This window comes from Elephas maximus, chromosome 2 (genome assembly GCF_024166365.1).
Source record: "Elephas maximus indicus isolate mEleMax1 chromosome 2, mEleMax1 primary haplotype, whole genome shotgun sequence".
NCBI classification, from domain to species: domain Eukaryota; kingdom Metazoa; phylum Chordata; class Mammalia; order Proboscidea; family Elephantidae; genus Elephas; species Elephas maximus.
Window position 1 is genome coordinate 160270523 of NC_064820.1, and position 27615 is coordinate 160298137.

General features: G+C 35.4%; 1 protein-coding gene across 2 annotated transcripts in view; it reads left to right on the forward strand.

The window, feature by feature from the left end:
* Positions 1 to 27351, forward strand: part of RBM27 (RNA binding motif protein 27) — a 68137-nt gene extending 40786 nt beyond the window's left edge. For both annotated transcript variants that reach the window (XM_049873987.1, XM_049873988.1), the window contains 11 exons: positions 30 to 174; positions 2119 to 2272; positions 5188 to 5484; positions 9024 to 9164; positions 13327 to 13446; positions 14507 to 14581; positions 14720 to 14884; positions 17644 to 17748; positions 17871 to 18062; positions 24893 to 25000; positions 26177 to 27351. In XM_049873987.1, the coding sequence (XP_049729944.1) occupies positions 30 to 174; positions 2119 to 2272; positions 5188 to 5484; positions 9024 to 9164; positions 13327 to 13446; positions 14507 to 14581; positions 14720 to 14884; positions 17644 to 17748; positions 17871 to 18062; positions 24893 to 25000; positions 26177 to 26260 (1586 nt within the window). In that variant the 3' untranslated portion in view covers positions 26261 to 27351. The remainder of the gene's footprint in view (positions 1 to 29; positions 175 to 2118; positions 2273 to 5187; positions 5485 to 9023; positions 9165 to 13326; positions 13447 to 14506; positions 14582 to 14719; positions 14885 to 17643; positions 17749 to 17870; positions 18063 to 24892; positions 25001 to 26176) is intronic.
* Positions 27352 to 27615: the final 264 nt, after the last annotated feature.

The following is a 27615-nucleotide window of genomic DNA, read 5'->3' on the forward strand; positions in this document are numbered from 1 at the left end:
CAACTAATGTAAATTTTTGTTTCCAACAGCTGCTAACATTGTCATCCAGACTGAACCACCAGTCCCTGTTTCAATTAATAGCAACATAACCAGAGTAGTCCTTGAACCAGATAGCCGAAAAAGAGCTATGAGTGGCTTGGAAGGGCCACTCACAAAGAAACCTTGGCTTGGAAAGTAAGACAATTTCTTAATTACTACATCTAATCAGAGTTTGTTTTGTTTTTAATTTTTATTGTGCTTTAGGTGAAAACTTAGGAGCAAATTTGTTTCCTGTTTGATAGTTTGTACATAAAGTGTTCCATGACATTGGATGTGTTCCCCACAATGTGTCAGCACTCTCCCCATTTCTGCCCTTGGGGCCCCATTTCCTTTCGACTGGATTTCCTACCCTGTCCTACCTTCTCATCTTTGTTTTTGGGTAAATGTTGCCCTTTTGATCTTGTATAATTGATTGTACTAAGGAACACATTCCTCCCAGGTGTTCTTATTTAATCATCTGTCTGTTGTTAGGCCGAAAGGTGGTCTTTGGGAATGGCTTTTTTTTTTTCAGTTCCAGGTCAGAAGCGTGTCATAGGGCCATAGTCCTAGGGGTTCCTCCAGTCTGTCAGACCAGTGAGTCTGGTCTTTTTTGTTAATCAGTGTTTTTGTTGTTACTTTGTTTTGCATTAGTAAATTTATAAAATTAAAAGTTGTCATTAATCAGTGCACTTCAAACTATGTTTCTCAAAGTTAGGGTTCCAAAAAAGTTCTAAAAAACAAAAAGCTAATAGAATATTCTTAATAAACATTTGTAATTTATACCTACCTATTTCTAAGCCTAACTCAGGATTAAAAATTACTGAGACACTGGAAATGAATAGAAAAGAGGAAAAAGGGCCTTAAAAGCTTGTAAGAGGCCATTCAAGGCATGGCAGTTCGTCCTGTTCAACTAGAGCAACCGAGGAAGAAGGTCAGGAATAGGAGGAGGATGTGGAATGTGTGGCTAATTGCCTCCATGAATAATTGCCTTCTTTATCATGAGACCAGAACTGGAATGTGCCTGGCTGCCATTACTGAACATTTTGATCAAAGATTCAGAGATAAAATACTGAAAAAAGGGGGACTCTGCAGAGTAGAATTTCAAATTCTCCTGGACTCCAGACTTCCTGGAGCCATGGAGGCTGGATGAACCCCTGAAACTGTTATCCTGAGATAATCTTTAAAACTTGAACCAAAAATATACCCTGAAGTCTTCTTAAAACCAAACAGTAGCTTAGCTTAACTAGTAAAAAATGTCTACCTTGAGCATTATGCTCTTTTAAGAACTACCTATATGGAATCAAATTGATAGCAGCAACTCAGAAGGTGAGATAGAAACCTTAGGGGTCAGTAAATTTATGTTAATAGGGAACAGTTCAGAAAAGGAGGGTGAGAATGTTTGCACAACTTGAATGTAATTAATGTCATTGAATTGTACATGTAGAAATGGTTAAATTGCTACATGTTCTGCTGTATATATTCTCAACAACAAAATAAAATGAAAAAAAAAAAAAAAAAGACACTGAGATCCCAGGAAGTATGGGCGAGGCAAGTAAGCCACAGTAGATAATATTGTTGTTGTAGTTATTCTACTTCTGTAAAAACAAACAAACCCTGTACAATAATAGAAAGGGGGAAAAAAAATAACCAATATCACTGAACAATACGTGTAGAAATTGTTGAATGGAAACCTGTTTTGCTGTGTACACTTTAACCAAAAAATACAATAAAATATTTAGAAAAAAAGAAAAGGTTGTTTACCTTTGCAGAGGTTGGAAATAGCACCATAAAAAGTGAAACTCTATTCCAGCTTTATTGTTAGACTGCTAAGATAACTGTGGTAGATCTTCTCAACATCTGGTTTTTAATCTCATTTGGGCCTCTCCTTGTAATCTTTTGCCATTTACTCTTCTTTCTCTCTACTTGTGAAATGTTCTATTCCCGTATAATAAGAATGTAAAAATTAGTGATTTCTGAAGACTCTTAAAGTCTTAGGGAAGATAACTGTTTAATAAATATAAACTTAACTTCTTTGTTACATATCCCTTTGCAAGGTATGAGGTGGGAGAATTAACCAACATCTATTAATATTCCTTCCAGGCAAGGGAATAACAATCAGAGTAAACCAGGATTCTTGAGAAAGAATCAGTATACAAACACCAAATTAGAAGTCAAGAAAATCCCTCAGGAATTGAACAACATTACCAAACTCAATGAACACTTCAGCAAATTTGGAACTATAGTTAACATCCAGGTAAATGTGGCTGTGTCGGGGGCAGAATCCATGCTGTTTATGGGTCTTTGAAAATATTCCTGTCAGCTCGAGCCGGTGGTTATTCTGGTCATCTCTGCTTGGCATTATAAACTCCACATATACCTATATAAAAAAACTCATTGCCATCAAGTCGATTCCAACTCATAGCGACCCTACAGTAGAACTGTCCCCATAGGGTTTCCGAGGAGCAGCTGGTGGATTCGAACTGCCAACCTTTTGGTTAGTAGCCGAATGTTTAACCAGTGCACCACCAAGGCTCCATATATCTGTACATCTACCTTATAATGAAATCATTAAGCTGACTTTGTTCTTGTGATTGCTTTTGTTTCTTCTGTGTAACCTCCCCCTGAAAGACACTGGGCTAGTTACTGCATTTTTGTTTACAGTTCTATTTATGAATAAATGACTTTTTCAGCTGCCTTAGTATTTTAACTGGGTAGCTGAGATTTTTGGTAATTTGTAAGATTGTAATCTTGTCTACTGACTATGTGTTGTGGTAAAATAGTAATTAGTTAAGAATGGTTCTAGTATTGAAGAATTTTTGGCAGTATAACGTTTTATCCAAGATCAAAAAAATTGTAACTTTTGAATTTTGCTTTCTACTTGTTAGGTATTTAAATTTATGTATTTGTGGCTGAGTGTTAGCTTTAACTGAGGATACGTGAAGGCTAGAATTTAAGCCTGTTACCCTTATTACTTAAGTGTTGCTGTCAAACCAAAATATAACTTATGCTCTGGTGGTGCAATGGCTAGGTGGTTGACTGCTAACTGAAAGGTTGATGGTTTAGACCAACCTAGTGACTCTGCAGGAGAAAGTCCTGGCACTCGGCTTCCATAAAGATTACAGCTGAGGAAGCCTTATGGGGCAGATTTACTGTGGGGTCACTAGGAGTTAGAATTGACTGAACAGCGCCCAACAACAACAGAGCATTGTGGGACTTAGTATTTCAAAGAATTGAACCAAAGTATTTTTTTTTTTTTCAGAGATTTTTTTGAAGCATTTTTTTTTTTGCCAGAATGCAGAAGTAGTACATGTTGTACTAATAATTGGAAATACATCAGATACAAGTGAAAAAATAAATCAGATCTCTCCAGTCAGCATTACTAACTTTATCTTTTAATGAAAAAAATACTGTTTTAAATTTATTTATTTGGAAGACTATACATGTATACACACTCTTTTTTAAAAAAATGTCTTTACACACTTAAAAAATAGAAGAAATGTGAGCATACCAAACGTGTAACTACGTTTTTTCCTCTTAAAATTTCCCTAGGTCATCAGATACTCTTCATGGCATTTTGAAATTTTTAGATGGCTTAATATTGATGGGGCATAATTTATTTAACTTTTCTCTGTTGGAAATTTATGTTGTTTCTATTATGTAAAAACAATGCTGTGGTGAGCATTTTTGTGGGTAAGCCTATTATGACATTGCTGAGTTAAAGGGTGTACTGTTTTTTTTTTTATTTAATTTTATTTTGGTAAAATATGTACACCATATTTTTACACAAATAGCATGCACCTTCTACATTTGTTTGCCAACCATGCTGTCCCCTTATAAAGTTTTTTCATAAGCGCCTCTATGACAATTTTTTTGACATGTTGCTGTAAAAAAAAGTTAGCATAGAACGCTTATGCACATACCTCCTGGAGGGAGAGTGTAGTTTGTAAACAAAGGTGGAAGGTGCACATTATTTGTGTAAAAACACAGTGTATAACAAAACATTTGCCATTTCATTCATTTTTACATATACAATTCAGTGACATTCATCACATTTACCATGTTATGCAATCATCACCACTATGCATTTCCAATTTTTTTTTTTTTGTAATCACTCTTAACAGAAACTTGGAATCCCTTAAGCAAGCAATTATTTCCCATTTCCCCCTCCCACCTGCCCCTGGTAACCAGTTGTCATCGTGTCGACATGACGATCCAGGTGTGTCATGGTAGAACAGTGGCAGATTTTTGGAACTAGATCGCCAGGCCTTTCTTCCCAGGCACCTCTGGGTAGACTTGAACCTCTCACCTTTTGGTTAGCAGCCAAGCATGTTAACTGTTTATACCACCAAGGGATTCCTTCTTGTAACCACTAAGGATGTGCTAATTTAAGACATTTGATTTAAATTGCCAAGTTGTTCTCCAAGTGGGTTGTACCAATTGATACTCCCAAGTGTAGTATATGAAACCCCATCAACACTGTAATATTGACCTATTAAAACTTTATAAAACGAATTTAATACATGAAAAATTATGCTTGTCTTGATTTGGAGTTTTTATTACTAGCTACACTCTTTTGTAGTTTATATAGGCCGTCTGCAGTTCTTTTGGATTAACCTATCCATTGTTTTTTAAGGCATTTGCTTTTTATTATTGATAATGCTTTACCAAATATTTGCTTACCATATATGTTAAAAATATATTTTCCATTTGCTATTTATTTTGTTTATGGCATATTTTGACTGGCAGAGGTTTTAAATTTTTATATAAGATTTATCGCTTTTTGTCTTTATGAATCTCACCTTTTTACGTATGCATAAAAAGTCTTTCCAAAATAAGGCTATTCATCTTATTTTCCTCTGGATTTTTATGGGTTTTTTCGTTACTGTAAAATATTTCCTCTGTGGAGTTTATTTGAAAATAAGGTATCAGAGAGGGATATAACCTAACTTCCCAAGTGGTTAAATAATATCACTAGAGTTATTTATTAAATAATTTTTTCCTTTTCTCATATGTAATTTTGAAATATGCATGTCATCTTTTAGTGGATGGAGACCTGATTTACAAAGAATTCACAGTGGATCTCAGCAGACCATTTTCTATTTTTGAGTTCTTTGTCGTTAATTTATTTGCATTTAATTAATTTCTGTGTTTTTGGCTTTTTTCTTAAAGGTTGCTTTTAAGGGTGATCCAGAAGCAGCCCTCATTCAGTATCTCACCAATGAGGAGGCCAGGAAAGCCATTTCCAGCACAGAAGCAGTTCTAAACAACCGATTCATTCGAGTGTTATGGCATAGGGAAAACAACGAGCAGCCAGCGCTGCAGTCCCCAACACAGCTACTCCTCCAGCAGCAGCAGACACTGAGTCACTTGTCGCAGCAGCACCATCACCTGCCACAGCACCTTCATCAGCAGCAGGTGTTGGCGACCCAGTCTCCTCCCTCGGCAGTCCACGGAGGCATCCAGAAGGTAGTCTGCTGGTTCACAGGGAGTTAGGGTTGTCCAGTCCTACCTGCTAGGTCAGTGTTTCTCAGTTCACGGCTCTGGAGTTTTCTACATCAGTGCTGCCCATAATTTCATCTGCAGACCAGCAGCATCTTATCTCCTGGGAGCTTATTAGAATTGCAGCTTCTTAGGTCTCACCCCATCCTACTGAATCAGAATTCCTGGGTGGGGCCCACCAATCTGTGTTTTAACAAGTCCCCAGGTGACTCTTACATAGACTGAAGTTTGAGAAGCACCATTCTACATCAGAGTCACAGATGCCTGGGCCTGACCTTCTCAAACCTAGAGAATCAGTCTCCAGGTATAAAAACCAAAACCAGATTCGTTGTTGTCAAGTTGTTTCCAACTCATAGCGATCCCATTAGGACAGAGTAGAACTGTCCCATAAGATTTCCAAGGAGCGGCTGGTGGATTTGAACTGACAGCCTTTTAGTTAGCAGCCTGTGCTAGCCTCTTAACCACTGTGCCATCAGGGCTCCTCTCTAGGAATAAAAAAAAAAAAAACAGGAATAGGGCTCATTAATATACATGTTTAATAAATCTAAGTGATTTAAATAAATCATCCAAATCTCTCCATTCAGCATTAATAACTGTTTACCTTTTAGTGAAAAAATATACTGTTTTAAATTTATTTATATGGAATACAATATTTGTCCTTTTGTTACTGACTTATTTCACTCAGTGTAATGTTTTCAGGGTTGACCTATTTTGTACTTCATTTCTTTTTATGACTTTACTAAAGCATGATAACTGTTCACCACTGGACAACTCTGAATCTAGAACATCTTCCTGATTTTGTGCTAGAATCTGTCTCCCTTTTATCCACCTATTTGTTCTACTTTTTCCCATGTAGAAAAATTCTGTACCTTTTTAAACTGAAATGAATCCCTAGTGCCTAAAATCATGCTTGGTACATACTGCTCAAAACATACTGAATGAATAGAAGATTAAAGGAAAGAACAAACCCACCACACATTATAGCCATTCAGATATTTGATGACAGTTTTCACCTTGATATTCTCTTCTTTGAGGGCAGTGGTGTCTCAGTGATAGAATTCTTGCCTTCCATGCAGGAGACCCAGGTTCAGTTCCAGCCAGTGTACCTCAAATTCATTCACCATTTGTCTGTCAGTGTAGGCTTGCATGTTGTTCTGTCGCTGAACTGGTTTCAGTGGCGCTTTCAAACTAAGAAAAGGAAGAATCTACAGTCTACTTCCAAAAAATCAATGGGTGAAAATCCTGTGGATCATAACGGCCTGATCCCATTGTGCACGGGGGTTGGGGTTGCCATGACTTGGGGCCAGCTTGACAGCAGCTGAAAAGAACAATAAGATTTTTTGTTTAGATGAAATGTGTTCAGGCTTTAAAAAAAAAAAAAGAATTCCTTACAGTATATGGTTTCAATTCCATTCATAATCCTGCCTGTTTTAATCTAAACCTGAATTTGGTTTGTCTATGTCCCACTTCATGTTAAGACCCGGAGGTAAATACTGTCTCTTGTTGTTGGCTGAAAAGCACAGAAAAGAGTGATATCACCTCTGTGATCCATTATACTGTGTTCTGTTAAGGCAGCTCAAGATTGCATTATGGTTTTTGTGTAGCCTTGTCATACTTACTCATATTAAATTACTGTCAATTAAAACCCTCAAATCTTTCAGAGCATTACATATTGGAGGGAACATAAAATATGTACTAACCATTTTTGTCTGTATGAGCATGTACACACATATATGCATGTATTTTGTTGTGACATATTTCAGACATTCGAAGAATATAGAAAATAACCTTTGTATATACACTGCTTAAAAATTTAAACCTTACAGATAATTGAAGCCCTCTCCCCTTTCCATTCGCTTATGTTTCTCCCATGGGTAGTCGCTATCCTAAATGTATATCATTCCTAGGCATGTTTTCAGTTTTTTTCGGTGGGGTAGAGGACATGAAATTGATCTTTATTATTTTTTAGTTTTTTTTTGTGGTAAAATATGTATATAACAGAACATTTGCCATTTCAGCATATTTTACCTGTACGATTAATTACATTCGTTATGTTCAACCATTACTGCTGTTTCCAAATTTTTCCATCACCCTTAACTACTTATCGTTTCCACCCCTGATAACCCTCATGAACTTTGGTCTCTCTACCTTTTTTTTTTTGTACTTGTAGGTATTTCATATAAGTGAGATTATACAATATTTGTCCTTTTGTTGCTGACTTACTCAGCGTGATGTTTTTAGGGTTGAGCTATTTTGTAGCATGTATTAGTACTTCATTTCTTTTTATGGCTTGAGTAATATTCTGTTACTTATATACGCCACATTTTGTTTATCCATTCATCTGTTGGTAGACATTCAGGTGGTTTTCATCTTTTGACTATTGTGAATAATGCTGCAGTGAACATTGATGTCCAAGTATCTGCATTCCTGCTTTCAGTTCTTTTGAGTATACACCTAGGAATGGAATTGCTAGGTCATATGGTAGCTCTGTGTTTAACCTTTTGAGGTTAAACTGTTCTCCATAGTGACTACACCATTTTACATTCCTACTAGCAATGGAAGAGGGCTCCAGTTTCTCCACAGGCTTGCGAACTCTGTTTTCTCGGTTTTTTTGATCATAGCCATCCTAGGGAGGGTAAAGTGTTATCTTTTTGTAGTTTTGATTTACGTTTGGGGCCCTGGTGGTGCAGTGGTTAAGTGTTTGGCTGCTAACCCAAAGGCTGGCAGTTCAAATCTATCAGCTGCTCCTTGGATACCCTATGGGGCAGTTACACCCTGTCCTGTAGGGTCACTGTGAGTTAGAATTGACTCTATGGCAACAGATAATGAGTAATGACATTGAGCATCTTTCATATGCTTGTTGGCTGTTTGTATCTCTTCTCTGGTAAAATGTCCAAGTCCTTCGCCCGTTTTTTTGATTGGGTTTTTTGTCTTTTTCATTTTAGAGTTGTAGGAATTCTTTATATATTCTGGATATTAAACACTCATCTGGTAACATGATTCCCCAGAATTTTCTCCCAATCTGTAGGTTATCTCTTCATTTTGCTTATAAAGTCCTCTGATGCCCCAAAGTTTTAATTTTGATGAGGTCCAATTTATCTATTTTGTCTTTTATTGCTTGTGTTTTTGGTGTTACGTCTAAGAATCCATTGTTAAAAAGCTAGATCCCGAAGCATTAACCTTTTTGTTTTATTCTTAGAGTTTTATGGTTTTCTTATATTTAGGTCCTTGATTCATTTTGAGTTAATTTCCATATATGGTGGGAGGTAAAGGTTTAGCTTCCTTCTTCTGCATGTGGAAATCCAATTGTCCCAGCACCATTTATTAAAGAGACTTTTCTTTTCCCATTGAAGGGACTTAGCACTTGTGTTGAAAATCAGTTGACCATAGATATATACGTTTATTTCTGGACTCTGAATTCTATTCCATTGGCCTATACGTCTGTCTTTATAGTCCTAGGCATGTTTTTAAACTTTATTACTTAAGCATTTATTTTATATACACAGATGATGAACAAGCCACAGACATCGGGTGCATATGTCCTTAACAAAGTCCCTGTTAAACATCGTCTTGGGCATGCAAGTGGTAACCAGAGTGATGCAGCACATTTGTTGAATCAGTCTGGTGGTGCTGGAGAAGATTGCCAGGTATGTAATTCTGTGAACCTCCACTATATTTAGAGCTGCTTAATGCCAATGGGTTTGGTTTGGGTAATGATAAAATAAGTTAAAACACTGATTACCATCCAGATTTGTAATGTCTTGCTTTCTCAGCCAAGACATATGTGACAGCTGACGTAAGTATGGCAGATAAAACTCCCTAATTTTCATGACTCAGCCAGAAATTTTCTAGTTAAATTTGTTTCTCTTTTACAAAGCTAAGTAGGAATTTGAGAATTGTAGCCATTTGTGAATGGGTAGATGTCTTTATTAGTACATTTTTTCCATTTTTTTGTTTCTATCTATATAGGAAAGTTACAGATGTAATTTAGAACATAGTGACGTGTTTATTTTGTCATAATCAAAAGCCTATCTTTTGCTTTCAGGAATGTGACTCTTTAGCATGGTGGTTATTTCAAAGAAAGCCAGGAAAACCCTGAAAAAGAGCAATGAAGTGGGATAGCGGGGCTAGTTCTACCAGACATTTAAAAATACTACAAAATCTCTACAATTAATACAATTTAGTATTGGCACATGAGTAGAAAGACCAATGGAACAGAGTAAAAAATGTAGAAATAGACTGAATTGCAAATAGGAATTTATAATATGCTAACACACTTATGGAAACCCTGGTGGCGTAGTGGTTAAGTGCTACGGCTGCTGCTAACCAAGAGGTCAGCAGGTGAAGTCCACCAGGCACTCCTTGGAAACTATGGGGCAGTTCTACTCTGTCCTGTAGGGTCGCTATGAGCCGCAATCACCTCGACGGCAGTGGGTTTTTTTTTTTTTTAGTGGGTAACACACTTATATCAGTGTGGAAAGTATGGACTTTTTGATAAGTGGTATTGGGATTACTAGATAGCTATGATAAAATTAGATCCAGTTTTTATTACATCATACAGCAGGATAAATAACAAATGGATCTGAGATTTAGATGCTGATAGAAATACTAAATGATACAGCCCCCCGAAAGGAAATTTGGCAGTATCCAGCAAAATTATATATGCGTTTACTCCTTAGTAATCCTCCTTCTAAGAATGTATCTCAAAGGTACACTAGCCAGAATATGAAAAGACACATGGACAAAGCTGGTAATTTTAGACTATTTATAATAGCAAAAGACTGGAAACAACCCAAATGCCCATCAGTACTGTACTTGTTAATTAAAATGTGGAACATTTACACAGTAGAGTATATGCAGTTTTACGAAGAAATGGGGAGTATTTTTACATATATAATGGGGTGATCTTCAGAATATATTAAGTAACAAAATCAGAATGGAAGAAAAATTACAGGTTGAGCAATAAACATGTATTTACTTGTAATAGGAAAAAAACCCACAATTTAAATATGTTATAGCAGTGTTAGAAAAAGCAAGATGCCTTTATCTTGTTTTATAGATTTGACATGTAAATACTGAACAAAATTATTAAATTAAGTTTAAGTCCCTAAAATAAGAAAAATCAAACAAATGAACCTAACTACATATATCCAGTTGGTAGCGTATCTGCATAGAGAGGAACTATTCTAAGTGCTTTAAAACAAAGTGATGTGACTGTGTATTCCTAATGGATGTGCTCTAAGGACAAAAAACAATGAACAAAGTTCTTTTCACAGATCATATTGTTGGCAGTGTTGGTATTCTGAAGCTAATTCGTGAGTGTTAAAATGAGAAATCATGTTGGTGTCATTGACAATCAAGATTTTCTGAGTTATTGGAAAAGAAGTATTCGAGAAATAAGTTTAAGTAAAAACACTGTATTCCTGTATTTGAACTGAAAGTACCAGTGTAAACTCAGGTTGTATTTTATCTTAAAAAACAGAATGTTCCCTAATTCTCTTCACCGCAAAGGTCTAGAAACAATAACCCATTGGTGGTAAGCACCCCTAGCATCCAAGGGAACCGGGGATCCTTGAAGAAATGGATACTCTAGATCTGGGGTTGGTAATGTTCCAGATAAGCCTAGAATATTTTGTCAAACCAGAAAGCAAAGAAGGTAACAGTGAATTACTAGGGTCTTATCAAATAGAAAAATCTCACCACGGCAGTAACTCTACTTAGCAATTTAAAGGAAACTCAGGGGACAGAGGAATATGTTAAGGGATACCACAGAATCCTGTGGGAAATACACAGGATGAGTGACCTGGTTTCTTTAACAAATAATTTACAAGGAAAAGGAGGAGATGGAGAGGGAAACTATAAATGAAAGGAGACTAAAGAGCATAACCAATTACTATATGAACCTTAATGGATCCCAATTCAAATGGAAAAATGTTTAGAAAATTGTAATACAGTCCAGAGATGTGAATATTTAATGATGTTAAGAATCAGTCATTTTTAATTGTGATGATGATATTGGGGTTATGTTTAAAAAAGAATGGGATCCTTATCTTCTAGAGATACAACTGAAATAGTTACAGATGAAATGATACAGTGGTTGAGGTGAGGATGTGGTAGTTAGGATATAAATGAAATAGGATTGTTTATATATTCATAATTGTTGCTACTTGGTGATGGATACATCAGGATTTTTATACAAATCTCTGTGTACTTTTATCTGTTTCAAAAATTCCATTAAAAAAAGATAGAAAAACAAGTGTGTACAGACTTTGGAGTCAGCCAGCCCTGACTGACTTGGCCTGCTTCTTGTTAGCTGAGCATCAGTTTCCTTTTCAGTAGACTGTGTTTAAAGATATCTAACTCATGGAGTTAATATGGAGATTAAAATTTTTCATGTTAATGTAAAGTGTAAGCAGGAAGTATTTAGCACATAATAAATGCTCAGTAAATTGTAGGTGTAGTCATTTTTTTTTTTTTTTAAATGTAATGGTAATAACACGATGGTCAGTACTTAAGGGACTTTTCCTGTGTAGCTAAGGTAGCTTAATTTTGAGGACAATTAAGTATCCTGGAGTTTGAGAGAAGTTTTATATTTGGAAGTCCAATTTCCTTAATTGGATTTGCCATGAGTTTCTTATTTCCTGCATCTCTTAAATCATGTATTTAAAGTTAACGGAAAAATAAAAGAGAGGAAGCAAAAGAAGAAAAGAGCAGAATGCATTAGGGAAGACTTGAACCAAATAGACTGTAGTGTACTGTGTAGCTCTGCTATGCGTTAAAAAGCAGATTAACTGGAGTATCATCTGATCAGAATAGGAAAGGAATCTAGATGCCAAAACAGCACAGCGAGGATAGCCACCTCCTGGTTGCTTGCAAAGTCAGATCTGTAAACCAATTACTTGTCCTAGTTTAATTGTAAACTCGTAACATTTGATTAAGTATAATATTAAGATACAAAGAACTGTAATTCTTAGAAGAGTTTTCAGTTATTGGAAATATAGATTCTTACTTGGCACTTCACTTATGGAAAGTAACTTTGGACAATACCCTCTAGCCAAGGCCACCAGGAACATACCTGTAGTTGAACAGGTTAGGTTTATTATTCAGTGAGGGAGAGTGCACACAGTGGGAATCAAGGGGCATCTCAGAGGGTGTTTAAAGGGACTTATTTTAGTATTTGGGCTTGTATTAGGTGGTTTTAGGGAAGGTTTACAGAAACAGGAGTACTTCTGTGATCGGATATCTTAATAAATCTTAATCTGGAAGGAGGGAAGACTGGAATGAGTCTAAAGCTATAATTAGTAAAAAAGCAGTAGTCACTTGTATTAGCCAGGGTAGAGGGATCTTTAGTTATTTATTAATTTTTTTGGTTTGGGTGTTATTTGTGTTTGTGTTCAGTCATGATTATGCAGCGGCATCCCTGTCACGGTCACAGAGTGGCCTTATCTGATGTTGACATTATGTGAAATTGTTTATGCTTAGTAGGAGAACGCTGAGACCTAGCTATGAGTGCCATGCCAGCTCCTGGATGGCAGAGGCTCTTGATTTTTCTCTCAAAATTAATAAATAAATATAAAGAAAAGTATGCAGCTGCATTCAGAAATAAAATATTATTGCTAAAAAATAATGAACAAATCTGTTTTTATCTTTGAGTGACAATCGAATTTATGTATAGAGAGCTAGTTTTTATAAATGAAGTTTTTAAATGTACAATAAAAAAAAGTAGCTACTAAAGTAGAAATATATGCAGTCTTTCTAAAATATTAAAGCATTTCTAAAATTCAGTTTAACCGTATTTATGTCTTACAGATATTTTCAGCACCAGGCCATCCAAAAATGATTTACAGCTCCTCAAACTTAAAGACACCTTCAAAACTTTGTTCTGGGTCTAAATCTCATGATGTTCAAGAAGTTCTTAAAAAGAAACAGGTAACACCCTCAATTCTTCTTTTCCTAAAGAGGAAAGGACCCACTGAATTCTTAGTAATTATGTTAACTTTTTGAATGAGTTCACCTTGTTGTGGAACTATAGAATAATGTTTATTTCCTTTCTTTCCTATTTATTGTGCACTTGGGGAAAAAAAGGGGAACAAATAGAAAAAAGTGTTTTACAGTTGTCTTTCAGTGGCCACAAGGAATAGCATGTTTTTCGGTATGAAAGTAAACGACACTGAGCCATCAATTTTTTTTTCCCCTTCCAAGAGAGACGTAGGCACTTTTATTTGAGTATTTCTTTTCCCTTTTAATTCCTTTCTGATTTTGTAATTAGATGTTTCATATAAAGTATGACATTCATGTAGTTATTATTCATATAGTTCAGTTTTGAGTTTCATTATCATTTTAGATTTAAGCTCTTTTTTTTTTTCCAAAATGAAATAGGTATTTATATGTGTTATTTCAGTATAATTAAAGATTTAATTAATACGGCGATGGGGAAGCAAAATTTTCGTGGCAAAAGGCCTTAGATTTTCCATCATTTCTTATATACAGCTGCATCTTAAATTTTTAAACTTTAAACTTCAGAAATAATTTGGCTTATTATACTGGCAAGAGAAGACTCAGGCATTCAGGTCATTTACGTAAATAAACCCTACAAAAAAAAATAAAACCTGTTGCTGTTGAGTTGATTTGACTCATAGCCACCCTATGGGACAGAGTAGAACTGTCCCGTAGGGTTTCCAAGGAACAGCTGGTGGGTCCGAACTGCTGAACTTTTGGTTAGCAGCCAAATGTTTAATCACTGTGCCACCAGGGCTCCGCAGATATGGCTAATTAGTGTTTAATATTTTAAATACTTAAAAAATACACAATTATAAATGTAAATTCTATTATACTGAAAGTGTTGGGTAAAATATATTGAAAAGTTTCATCTCTGCTTTCAGTTTTTCTTTCATTAGGAGGGAAACCTGTCTTAGAGATGCCTCAGAAGAAACAAATTGAGAATATAGTAGCACTATGTACATTACTCATTTCTTCTTTATTCATACAGGAAGCAATGAAGCTTCAACAAGATATGAGGAAAAAGAGGCAAGAAGTGTTAGAAAAACAAATAGAATGCCAAAAGGTAAGACAAGAGCTCATTATTTGGATGTTGGGATTGATAGAATGAGTTTTATAAAGATATCCTTATAGTAAAAATTTTAAGCCTTATTTATATTAAAATATACTAAGCATAGTTTTGATTTTTCTGTTAATTTTATAGATGTTAATATCTAAGCTAGAAAAAAACAAAAACATGAAACCAGAAGAAAGAGCAAATATAATGAAGACTTTGAAAGAGCTTGGAGAAAAGATCTCACAGTTGAAAGATGAATTAAAAACATCTTCTGCAGTCTCCACACCATCTAAAGTGAAGACAAAGACAGAGGTATCTGTTTGCATTTTTTATTCAACATAGGGTTATTGAACATCTGCTATGTGCTTGGCACTGTGAAAGTACAGTGGAACCCTCAGGTTCTAATATTCTAATTGGGACATAGGTAAATAGTTATGGTATCTTTTTTTTTTTTGAGTGTTTCTATAGATGCTGTGTAGTATCTTTGAGAAGAAGTAATAATAATCCTGTTTGAATTTTTTGGTTCTTTTTGCTGAATATAAAACTGCTGGAGTCGTGAGGGAAAAGGTGTTTCCTTTTTCAGCATTTTTTTTTGTGTGTGTGTGTGCTTTACGTGAAAGTTTACAAATCAAGTCAGCCTCTCATACAAAAATTTATGTACACCTTGCTATATACTCCTAGTTGCTCTCCCCCTGATGGTACAGCACACTCCTTCCCTCCACTCTCTATTTTTGTGTCCATTCAATGCACTCCTGCCCACCTCTGGCTTCTCATCTCTGCTCCAGGCAGGAGCTGCCCACATAGGCTTATGTGTCTGCTTGATCCAAGAAGCTCACTCTTCATCAGTATCGTTTTCCGTCTTACAGTTCAGTCCAATCCCGGTCTGAAGAGTTAGCTTTGGGAATGTCTTGGGCTAAGAGAAGGTCTTCGGACCATGACCTCCAGGGTCCTTTTAGTCTCAGACCATGAAGTCTGGTCTTTTTATGAGAATTTGAGGTCTGCATCCCACTGCTCTCCTGCTTCATCAGGGATTCAGCAGTTTTTTCTAATGCTATAATAATGTTATAATAAAAACATCCATTTTAATATTCAAAAGATATTGGGTTTAATATGAGTAAAAATGTGGCATCATATGAAAACAAATAATCAGAGGTTCCAGATCTATTTAAGTCTAACTTTATTAATTTTCTTCTGTTTCCTCCTTCTAGGAGCGAACTAGCTTTACACAGTGGTACCATTGTGCCACTACTCTAGAGTGGGGTTTTAGATTAATTTCCAGGCCTTTGAGAACCGGGATCAGTTTACAAGATATATAGAATGCAAATTATGTTATGTACAATGTTATATTACATTTGAAATGGTGGTTCTCTCTCAGTCTAGGAATGTAAACTGTTGCAAGATTGCTTCTTTAAAAGATATTAAAAATGTCATTTTTATTGAAATTTCCCTTAATCATAGAAAGAACATGTGCACATTTAAAAATTAGAGAGTGCACGGAAGAAAAAAAAAGATCAGTTACACCATCTAAAGACTGATAAGGAAGTTGTCTCTACAAAAAAAAGCGACAATAGCTAGAGGGTTCAAATCAGAAAGTAATTATGTAACTATTATCCTTTAACTATTATGGAATTTTTACTGTGTAATTTATTTATGATGTTTTATCATTATGTGAAATTATCCTCAGCTCTGTTGTCTGATTTTTAGGCCATCTTATGCAGCTGTTGTTATTGTTAGGTGCTGTTGAGTTGGTTCCCACTCCTAACAACCGTATGTGGAACAGAACGAAACACAACCTGGTCACCGTTTCACAATCATTGCTATGTTTGAGCCTATTGTTGCAGCCACTGTGTGAGTCCATCTCACTGAGGCTCTTTCGTCTTTTTCACTGACCCTCTGCTTGACCTGGCATGATGTCCTTAGGGACTGATTCCTCCTGATAATATGTCCAACATTCTGCCTATTTTTCTTCCAAGACAGATTAGCTCATTCTTCTAGCATCCCCTGGTATTTTCAGTATTCTTTACCAGCACCGTAATTCAAAGGCATCAGTTCTCCTTAGATCTTCCTTATTCATTGTCCAGCTTTTGTGCGCACGTGAGGTGATTGAAAATACCATAGCTTGGGTCAGGTGCACCTTAGTCCTCAAAGTAACATCTTTGCTTTTTAAAATCTTAATGAGGTGCTTTGCACCAAATTTGTCCAATGCAAGATGTCATTTGATCTCTCAACCACTGCTTCCATGGGCAGTGATTGTGGATCCAAGTAAAATGAAATCCTTGACAACTTCAGTCTTTTCTTCGTTTATCATGATGTCTCTTATTGGTCCAGTTGTGAGGATTTTTGTTTTCTTTATGTTGAGGTATAATCCATACTGAAGGCTGTAGTCTTTGATCTTCATCAGTTAGTGCTTCAAGTCCTCTTAGCTTTCAGCAAGGAAAATTGTGTCATCTGCGTGTCACAGGCTGTAAATGAGCCTTCCTCCAATCCTGATGCTGCGTTCTTCATATAGTCCGGCGTCCCGGATTATTTGTTTAGCATACAGATTGAATAAAACCTGTTGCCGTTGAGTCAATTCTGACTCTTAGTGACCCTCCAGATTGAGTAGGTATCGTGAAAGGATACAACCCTGATGCATGCCTGTCTTGACTTTAAACCACACACTATTCACTTGTTGTGTTCAAACGACTGCCTCTTGATCTATGTACAGGTTCTTCGTGAGCACAATTAAGTATTCTGGAACTCCTACTCTTTGCAGTGTTATCCATAATTTGTTATGACCCACACTCTTTACATAGTCAACAAAACACAGGTAAACATCTTTCTGATATTCTCTGCTTTCAGCCAGGATCTATGTGACATCTGCAGTGGTTCCACGTCCTTTTTTGAATCTGGCTTGAATTTCTGGCAGTTCCCTTTCAATACTATATCCATAAAGTTACTTCCCTAAAACACCCATTCTGCCACTTGTATTTTCCTGAAAGAGATGTGTGTCATTCTATAAGTATAATGTCCTGAGTAAGATCTTGGAAGTTCTCTACAAAATAGATTTTTACTCTTTATTTTTTTCATAGGCCCAGAAGGAGCTATTAGATACTGAACTGGACCTCCACAAGAGGCTGTCCTCAGGAGAAGACACAACAGAGTTACGGAAAAAACTCAGCCAGTTACAAGTGGAGGTAAGATTTAAGAGGAGTTACCAACACACCGCATTTAACATCTCAACAAATACTTGTACGTTCTGTTTTCCAGTGTTTTGTCTAATAGTGTGTATTACATTCTACCTTTTGTTGTTATTCAGGCTGCACGGTTGGGTATCTTACCTGTGGGTCGAGGAAAGACCATGTCTTCTCAAGGTCGAGGAAGAGGCCGAGGCCGTGGGGGAAGAGGAAGGGGCTCACTAAATCACATGGTGGTGGACCACCGCCCCAAAGCACTAACAGTTGGTGGATTCAATGAGGAGGAAAAAGATGAATTACTTCAGCATTTCTCAGTAAGTTTTTTTTTTAAATAACAAATGCTAACTCTAAGAATATTGTGTATTCAGCATTTCTTTGCTGCATTTTATATAAATGTCCAATGTTTTATTGATTAGAAAACCTAGTTGTAAAAACATAGATATGAGCAAGTTCTTATTAATGTATTTGCAGGTTAAGAAGGAGCTCTTGCTTTCTAATTCCATAATAATACTTCGCATAAATGCATTTATATTGATAAGTTGTTCCAAAACTACATTTGATTTTTGTTTTAAGGTTATTACATAGCTTACCAGATACTCGTAGTGAAGTAAGTGAAAATAGGATGGAGGCAAAATTCAAAGAAGGAATTAATTAGGATAACAGAATATGTTTAGTTATAGTCTGTATACAGTGGTGACCCCTTGCCTTTACACACACACGCAAATTGAGATCTGCTGCACGTAAATGTCCTTACTATTTTATGCATTTATAGAGTTCAGCCACCACTGTTCCTCCTCCCTACTCCTTCCTCCTTGTCCTTGTAAAAACCGTTCTTAATTCAAAAACAGAGTGGAACAGGGCCCATGGGTTGTAATTTGCTGACCCTGGTACCTGTTACTGTATTTTCGTCTTATAATTAAATATTTAAACTTAAAAATATAAAATAAATAGAATTTATATATTTTAAAAATCAAAATTAGTGAGTTCAGAAAAATTTTTTTTAAAGAATCTTCATTTTTCCTTACTTTATTTCACAAAGATTGGAGGGTATTAAAGACCTTCAGGAAGAAATCCCTTTAAGTACTTTAACATTAAAGTCCAGGCCATAAACTGAAAATGTTAAATAAGGCATAGAGCTTTGCATAAGGGGACAGACAGGACAAGAGCTAAGGGTACATTTCTCTACTCTTGGTTAAAGTCAGATTTGCTAGTTTCAACAGTGAAAATGATTTGCCCTAAGTGTGTAGAATACTTTCACTGTACTTCGACATTTCTCAAGTAGTATGCATCAGTTAACCAGTAAGATTTTTGAATTGTGGTAGTTTGTTTTAGATGTTGTAATCCGTGGCGTAGGGTGGAGCTTGGATTTTTTTTCTCCCCATTCCTTATTATGAAAGTACTTTTCTCTCAGGATGCATTTGGCTGTAAGAGATAAATGACTTGAAAAAGTCTGGAAGTAGGGAGGTTTTAGGATTGACTAATCAGTAACTTAGCCGCACAGATTTTTTCTGTATTTCTACCCTGGTATGCTAAAAAAAAAAAAAATTTTTTTTTATGCTAATATGTTGGTTTATGTTCTCAGGCTTTTTTCTTTATGGTATCAGGATGGCTACAGCAACAACAGACATCACAGTTTCTAACAAAAATGTCCAAAGACAGAAAAGGAAGGGTTCCTTTCTTAAGCCACTTTTAAAAATAGTGAGGGAATGCCTTCCAGAAAGTACCCCCCCACACCCTCCCTCACATTCTTTCACCCAGCAAATGTGTCCTCACGTCTTAGCCAGGATTGTTTCTTACCCATCTCTAAACTAATCCCTGGTAAAGGAAATGGAGTTACCCTGATTAATTTACCAACCCCAGTTGACTGCCTCAGCTGAGGCTCAAGTATGATGATTGACCAGTGATGAAAATTAGGGTCTGTTAGAAAGGAAAATGGTAAAGTCGTTGTTGGTTAGACAACTAACAGTGTCTTTCAAGATGTTCATTGAACACAACATACCAAATATGCAAAAAAACCATTGCCATCAAGGCAATTCTTACTCGCAGTGACCGTATAGACACAGTTGAACTGCGCCATAGGGTTTCCAAGGATTGGCTGGTGGATTGAAACTGCTGACCTTTTGGTTAGTGGCTGAACTCTTAACCACTGATCAACCAAGGCTGCATGCAGATACAGAAAGAAGAAAACCACAATAGCCTCCAAGTACCTTATATTCTTTTCTTAAGATTTTTTTAGTTTTAATTTTTGTAAAAGTTCTACCTATACATCATTCAAAGAGTAAAATTAACAGCTTTTAAGCAGTCTCACACTCTGTTCTTCCCATTTTCCCTTCCCTAAAGATGTCCACTTTTAACTCTTTTAGTTGATGTTTTTTGGTATTTTCTCACTTCTGAATAATGTTTTTATTGTTACTTGTCAATTTAAAATTTTTTAGCATTATCTATTCCCAGTAGTCCTGTTTCAAGCTCCCTAATTTTTCAGACCTTTTTGTGTTCTCTTTTATTTCCCTGCCCTTGTAGATTGATTGCTTTAAAAAAAAAAAAAAAAAATCGTTTTACTGTCATTTCGTTGAGGTATGGGAAGAATATGAATTTATACACTCTGGATGTTCAGCTCACTATCTTTAGTCAGAAAACCCTTTGGTTCTTAAGAAATAAGAGGTTTAGACATCTTGAGCTTCTGTACTCCATGCCCCCCATTTATAGAATTAATTGTAATTTTCATGTTTTTTACTGTCAAGAACCTCTAATTCCCCCACCCTTGCCATATCTGGAACATCATATGAGACAACTGAGTACTTCTGTTCTAATTACAAAAGGCTTCTCACATACAGTTAACTTTTCTCTACAGCCTTTCTAGGCAGGGGTTTTACTACTGGTATTTAATGCCATTGTCTGTCACAAGTGATCAGCAGGTTTCCTATTCGGCACACATTACCTTATAGAATACTTTCACTGTACTTCGACATTTCTCAAGTAGTATGCATCATGTTTTAGATAAAAAATATAATTTTGGTAGCTGCATCTAGTGGCAGTCATAATTTTGTGACCTTTGCGAAGTCATTGAGACTCTCTAGACTGCCTTAATTTTCTTTCTCTTAATTTTTTTTCATTTCTTTACAAAGAAAATTTCTGCTTTTAGAATATTGAAATGAAAAATTATAAAGGAGAAACCACAAAAATCTGAAATCCAACCAATTATGTTTTTATGAACATCTTTCTAGTCCCTAAATCTGTGCTATGAGGAGCCCTCGTGGTGCAGTGGTTAAGCACTCGGCTGCTAACCAAAAAGTTGTCAGTTCAAACCTATGAGCCACTCTGTGGAAGAAAGATGTGGCAGTCTGCTTCCATAAAGATTACAGCCTTGGAAGCCCTATTAGGCAATTCTCCTCTGTCCTATAGGGTCGCTATGAGTCAGAATCAACTTTACTGCAATGAGTATTATCTGTGATACACACACATACTACCCACACTGTTTAGTTTTCTCACGTTTAGTGAAAAAGATTCGTGGAGAATCTTTCATATTTATGAATATGGTTATATATTTGTCTTACTTAAAGGCATTCTTTTGAAAGAAGGTACCATGATTTATATATCCAGCCTCCTATTGATTGCTTGTTAGGGTGTTTCCCATTCTTCACTGTTACGAACAATGTTACATACATCTTAACTGGATTTGACATTTTTCAGTGGGGATAATAATGGGCTAAGTTTTCGTTATGTGAGACAGTTCTGCACATTGCAAGACCTTTAGCACCTCTGGCTCTCTCTGAGTTGCCAGTGAGTGCTCTATAGTCAGTACGACAACCAGAGTATCCTCTAGAGTAACGCTTTTGCCTCCCATGAGGACCAGTGCTTTAGGTAAGTTCTTAAGAATGAGATGGCTGGATGAAAGGCTTGACTATTTAACACTTCGCTGTGGATTGCCAAATAATCCTCCTGGAATGTTGTACTGATTTATACTTGCAGTGACATTGGATGAGAGTACCTATTTGCCCATACCCTCAGCAGCACTTGAGTTTTGTTCTTTCATCTTGGCCAGTCAGGTAATTGATGAATGATGACTGGCAAAGATTTGGCATCAGTTTCTGATCTGGGGAAATGATTGGACAAGATGGCTTTTTCTCAGAGCAACTTGTACCTCTAAGGTTCCAAGTCTAAACTACCGGTATATAATTGATACGCTCAGATACATACATACATACTTTATTTTATTTCCTTGGCCAGCATACATATACAAAATGTTAAAGGAAAAAAGTGTATACAATGAAAAATAAGATTCTTTCCCATCTCCAGTCACTCAGTTTCTCTCCCCAGGGCAATTTACTGTTACCAGTTTCTTCACATATCTTCTTGAGGATATTCTATACATACTGCGTTACAAGTAAGAACATACATGTTCTCTCTCACACAGATGGTAGCATGTTGTATAATACCCTTTTGCATAGTGCTCTTTTCCCTTAGTATGTATTAGCGATTGATCTATACTCGTGTATATAGTGTTGCCTTATTCTCTTTAATGGCTGCATGATATTTCAATGTATAGATGTATCATACTTGATTTAAACAGTCCTATACTGGTGGACATTTAGATTGTTTTCAGTATTCATTTCAAGCTGTGTATAGCTCTGTGTGAGAGAGTATCTGTGTGTATATAGGAAAAGTGGATATTGTAATAGGTATGACATGTTGAAAGGCTTGTCCTAAACTTTTTTAAAACTACTTTCCTTAAAAAAAAAAAAAAAAAAGGCAATACATGCAAAAGGTTAAAAAAATAAATCACTAGTGCAGAGAGTATCAGAATAAAAAGTAAAAATCTTCCCTCTTTTCTCAATCTCTGACCATGCTTAAAAAGTAACGACTGTTATTGGAAATCTTTATAGAAACAAAATTACATTATAACAATACATATATAAGGTCTCTCATTTAAAATAATTACCAAAATGGGATCTTATAAATACAGGGCTGTATTCCAAGCCTTACTTCTTTTCACATAAATATTTATTTCCTATAAATTGTGAAGGTAATAACCAATTGAAAATGTTTATTAAAGAATGCCAAATAGAAATGAGTGATTTATCAAAAGGCAAACACCCCTGAGGTCAATGGAACATGGCCAGCACCCCAGAAGCCCCTCTTATGACTCCCTTCTCTCCTCCTCAGAGAAATAACCATTATTCTCACTTTTTGATAATCACTTCCTGGCTTTCTTTATAGTTTTTCATCTAAATAATGCACCCTGAAATATTTATTACTCTGCTTGTTTAATTTTATATAAATGGAACCACACAGTATGTATTCTTTTGTTCAACATTATGTTTGCGAGATTATATTATTACATTGTAACAGTAGTTTGCTTTTTTTATTCCTGTGTAATATTCAATTGTGTGAATATACCACAGTTTATTTTTCCATTCTGCCGTTGATGGGCGTTTGGATTATATCCACTTCATGGTGTTTATGAATAGTATTGTTATGAACATTCTTATATATGTCTCTTAATACACATGTGCACACATTTCCCTTGGGTATCTTCCTACGAGTGGAATTCCTGAGTGAGCTTATCAGTTTTATTAGTTTAGATTCCCACCAGCAGTATATGGTATTTCTTGACTTGATATTGCTAGAATACATCTTTATTCTGATTGCAAATCTTATTTGATTTGCTATAAGTTTCACCGTAGGAGTTATTTATTCTTGGTTCCAAACTACATAGGAAACCAAATTAAATTTCTAATTCTTCTTTCAGTAACATATATATGAAATACATGTAATGCCTTAAAATGCCTTTTGGAGAACAGAATTGCTACTCTTAGAAGGACAACCCAATTATTGCATATTTTAAAAGTCCTCATTTCTTTTCCTGATTATGGAAGTAATGAATCTTTATTTGAAAATTCAAATAATACAGAAATGAACAAAAGAAGCAGTGAAACCCTTTCTGTAATTGGGCTGCGTGTTAAAGGATGGAGTAAGGGCAAAGGATGTCTATTAGACACATTACATAGTTTTTAAAAATGTATATTTGGACAGGGCCATCTTGATACATCAGTATAGTATGTTTCATGAGTCAAAATGTTTGGTGTCAGGTTATAAGTGTTCAGCCCCCATAGGGACTTAGGAATTTTTTCTTAGATTGCCTGCTGATATCTATGCAAACAGTAATTGACTGGTTACAGGTCTGGCCTAGCATACACTCTTAGCATTCAGTGTTCCTGGTGTTCCAGGGATACATTTGGCAAATGCTTCATGAGGTTTATCAGCAGTGTACCCAGACAAACTAGAGTGAAGCCCAAATTAAAAAGGACCCTGTTTATCTGTTAGGTTTTTCAGAGCTGCACCCAGAATTGGACTATTCTACAATCCAGCACTATTGTTAGGGACAGCTATAGGGATGATCAAGCTTTCATTTTTTGTGTAACTTTGGATCCCTGTTCTTTTGTCTCTGTTGCTTTGTCTTTAAAGGAAAACTGTTGCTTTCCCTTACTGCAGTTTGCTGAGGAGGAAAAAAAAAAAAATGCTTAGAAACTGATACCAAGAAACACAAAAACTGAGCAGTTTTACCTTGAGTCGTGATAGTGTTTAACATTTTGTTGAATACATAAATGAACTGAGGAGTTTTTGTTATTGTATATAGCATTTCAGAAAATAAAGTAGGAATAGTTTTACCTCAGATAGGTGGGGCTGTAAGAGATGCGACAAAATGACTAGGCATGAGATGATTCACCTTTTAAAAAATTACTTAGGTTTTTAAGATTTGAGTCTAAATACGTAGATGTTTAAGCCAAAGGTCAATGATTATATAAGGAAAGACACTATTTGTTATCTTCATCATGACTGTTATAAGTAGGGTGACCATGTAATTTATCATCCAAACCAAGACAAATGGTAGAATTCACGTGAAGCTGGGACATAGATATAAACCATATACTATCCTGGGCAAACCAGAACATATAGTCACTCTAATTAAAAAGAACTTTATTTTTTCTACCTATCATTGGAGATTGTTTGTGGATCCCCTTGAACAGATCCCCTCCCTCCGATCACTATGCTTTTTAAATAGCACAAAAACTAAATAATATAAGATAGAAATAATTATTAAATGTAAGTGTAAATTTATGTGTTCTTCTAAAATATATTTCAGGCTGCAAACCAAGGGTCAAAATTCAAAGACCGTCGACTACAAGTATGGCACAAGCCCAAGGTACCGTCTATATCCACTGAGACCGAGGAAGAGGAAGTCAAGGAGGAGGTATATTTAATGATTGAAAATGAATTAGATCATTTCCCAATTATTTATTTTTCTGACATTAAATAGTATAAATTAAAAACTTAAATATTGGGTTTTTCTTTCATATATGCCTAGAAGTTTAAGTGTTATTAAAGAATTAGAATAAGTACAGAAATACAAAAATCTCTTTGGGGAGTTAATTTTCTTCTGGTGTCAATAAGACTATTTCATCTTTTTAATTTACATTCATTTTGGCTTTATTTGGGTTATAGAAATTCTTTTTTTTTCTGGTAAATGAGGACATGGATTATGTGCACAAATTTTAGCTGGCTAGTTTTTGCTTTTCATCTATTCAGGCACCGTAAATAATAGATTCAAGTTTCTTATTTTTCTTCCCTGTACAATTGGTTAAAGTGACAGTGTGCAAAAGTTGGAAGTGAGAGGAAAGAAGTGGGAAACTAGGACCTAAGTAATACAAATACTGAATAATCAGCTTCTTAAAATATGTGAGAATTAATTTTACTTATTACTCTTGTGTTGTCTGATTAGTTTATAAAAGTAGTCACCTAACCTGCATTGCAAATTATTTCTGATTAATCATAGTCTTGGTTTTAAAAGATGTCTAGCATTTATGGTTGATTAAGAGTCCTCTGACTGTATGGGTAGTTTCACATAACAAAAACATAAATTTCCCACCTTTTTTACTTAAAAGTTTTTTTGTTTTAGTAATATTTGTAGACAATTCTACCTTGCATAAAATTTGTGTATAAGATTTGGAATGTCTGTGTCATAGGGAAGTTAGTATATTCACTCTTCCCAAAGAGTTGGATAATAAAGGAAAGGTTTAGGAGTTTGAGATTGTCATTTATTTACCTCATATTTAAGTTAATGAAATATAATAAAGTTTATCAGAAGTGTGTTGCATAGATCTTTTTTATTCCTCCTATTAAACATCCATATTTTATTTACTTTATTTTTCTGATGATATTAGAATGAAACTCTTGTCCTATTAGCGTGGGGAGAAGAATTTGTTAGCATTAAACATTTTTTTCTTTTTTTACACTGAAAGATACTCTATCACTTGTAAATCCAGTCTTGACTTTGTATAGTATACTAGTCTATTTGTCCTTTGTCCTACAAACTATTTTATTTAACATTCTTGTACCACTAAACAAATTTTACCCTGTCTTTTCTTAGGAAACCGAAACCTCAGACTTGTTTTTGCATGATGATGATGACGAAGATGAAGATGAATATGAGTCTCGTTCATGGAGAAGATGAAATCTGATGCGAGCTGTATAATTTTTAGGAATATTGTTTAAAAGAACAACTTTTTAAAAATTATTTAAAGAAGTCAATGAGCCAAAAAAAATTTTTTATTTTTCTTTTCAACACAGTAGTTTAAGGACAGCAAGTTTGCTATTTAAACACATCTCATAACTGTACATGATATTAAAGCACCAAAGGCCTAGTGACTTTTACACAGTTGTGAAGACCCACAGGAAAGATATGGATAATCTCTAGAGCCTTATTTTCCACACCACCCATTTTTGTTGCTTTTGGTGTTGACTTAAGATGTAAATGACAGGGTGTTCAGAAATTTTATTTTGAGTTATAATCTGCTGATAAAATTTCATTAAATGTCGTAATCGCCTGGAATTTCTTAACTCTCAGCTATTATGGTTGTGTCATCAGACAGTAGGAGATACTTTTAATTAAAATGCCCTTTTGCTTTCAAGAGTTATCTTGGAAGAGAAGTACAATTTATTTTAACTTTTTTACTGTGGAGGAACCCAATTTGTATTCAGTCTAAATTTTCTTCCCCGTTTTTATGTGCAGCAGTAGTATTTCAGTGTAAATCACAACAGACTCCTTATGTTCTCATACGCTTTAAGGCAAAGGTAGTTGGCTCCCTGGTGTTTCCTTTCTCTCATTGTATTAACTCTGCTGGACTTCTCCTGCTACTGAATCATTAGTTTGCTTTGATGCTTGATGAGCATTGGTTCAGGTTGTCTTTTTTTTTTTTAACATTCTCAAATGTAAAAGGCTTTCACCAGTTGCCCTTTTCTTGTCCCTCTTTTCTCTCTCCTACCTTTTTATTAATAGACATACTTACTAGTATTGAAATAAGTGACTCATTTGGGCCACCAAAAGTCAGTCCCAAATAAAAGGTTTAAATCAGCACCTTGATAAATAAGTGCTATTTTGAGAATAATGGAAGGATTTTAGGGGAGGAAGGAGTCACCGGCTTTTTTTGTTCTTTTAAAACTTCAGTGTAGTTAAAGTTACACAAAATAGTTTAAAAAAAAAAAAAAACCTGAAATTCTTTTCCTAAACCTTAAACCATGATGGTGAGGTGGCCGGGAGTGGGATGCGGGTGGGATAGGGGGATGGGTATACTAGAAATAAATGGGAGTCATAACTTGACTTTAATCAGACGACCATATATTTTCATAATTTTGTAGCTTGTTGCTATCCTTAAACATATATATCCTTCAGTAGACAGTTTCCTTCACCGTGTGCATTTTTACTGTACACTGTATAGAGTAGAATATCTGTTAAGTAAAAATATATATGTAAATTTATGTCCTTGTGTTCTGAATGTTAGATGGAAAAGCAGAGGAGCAACACTACAC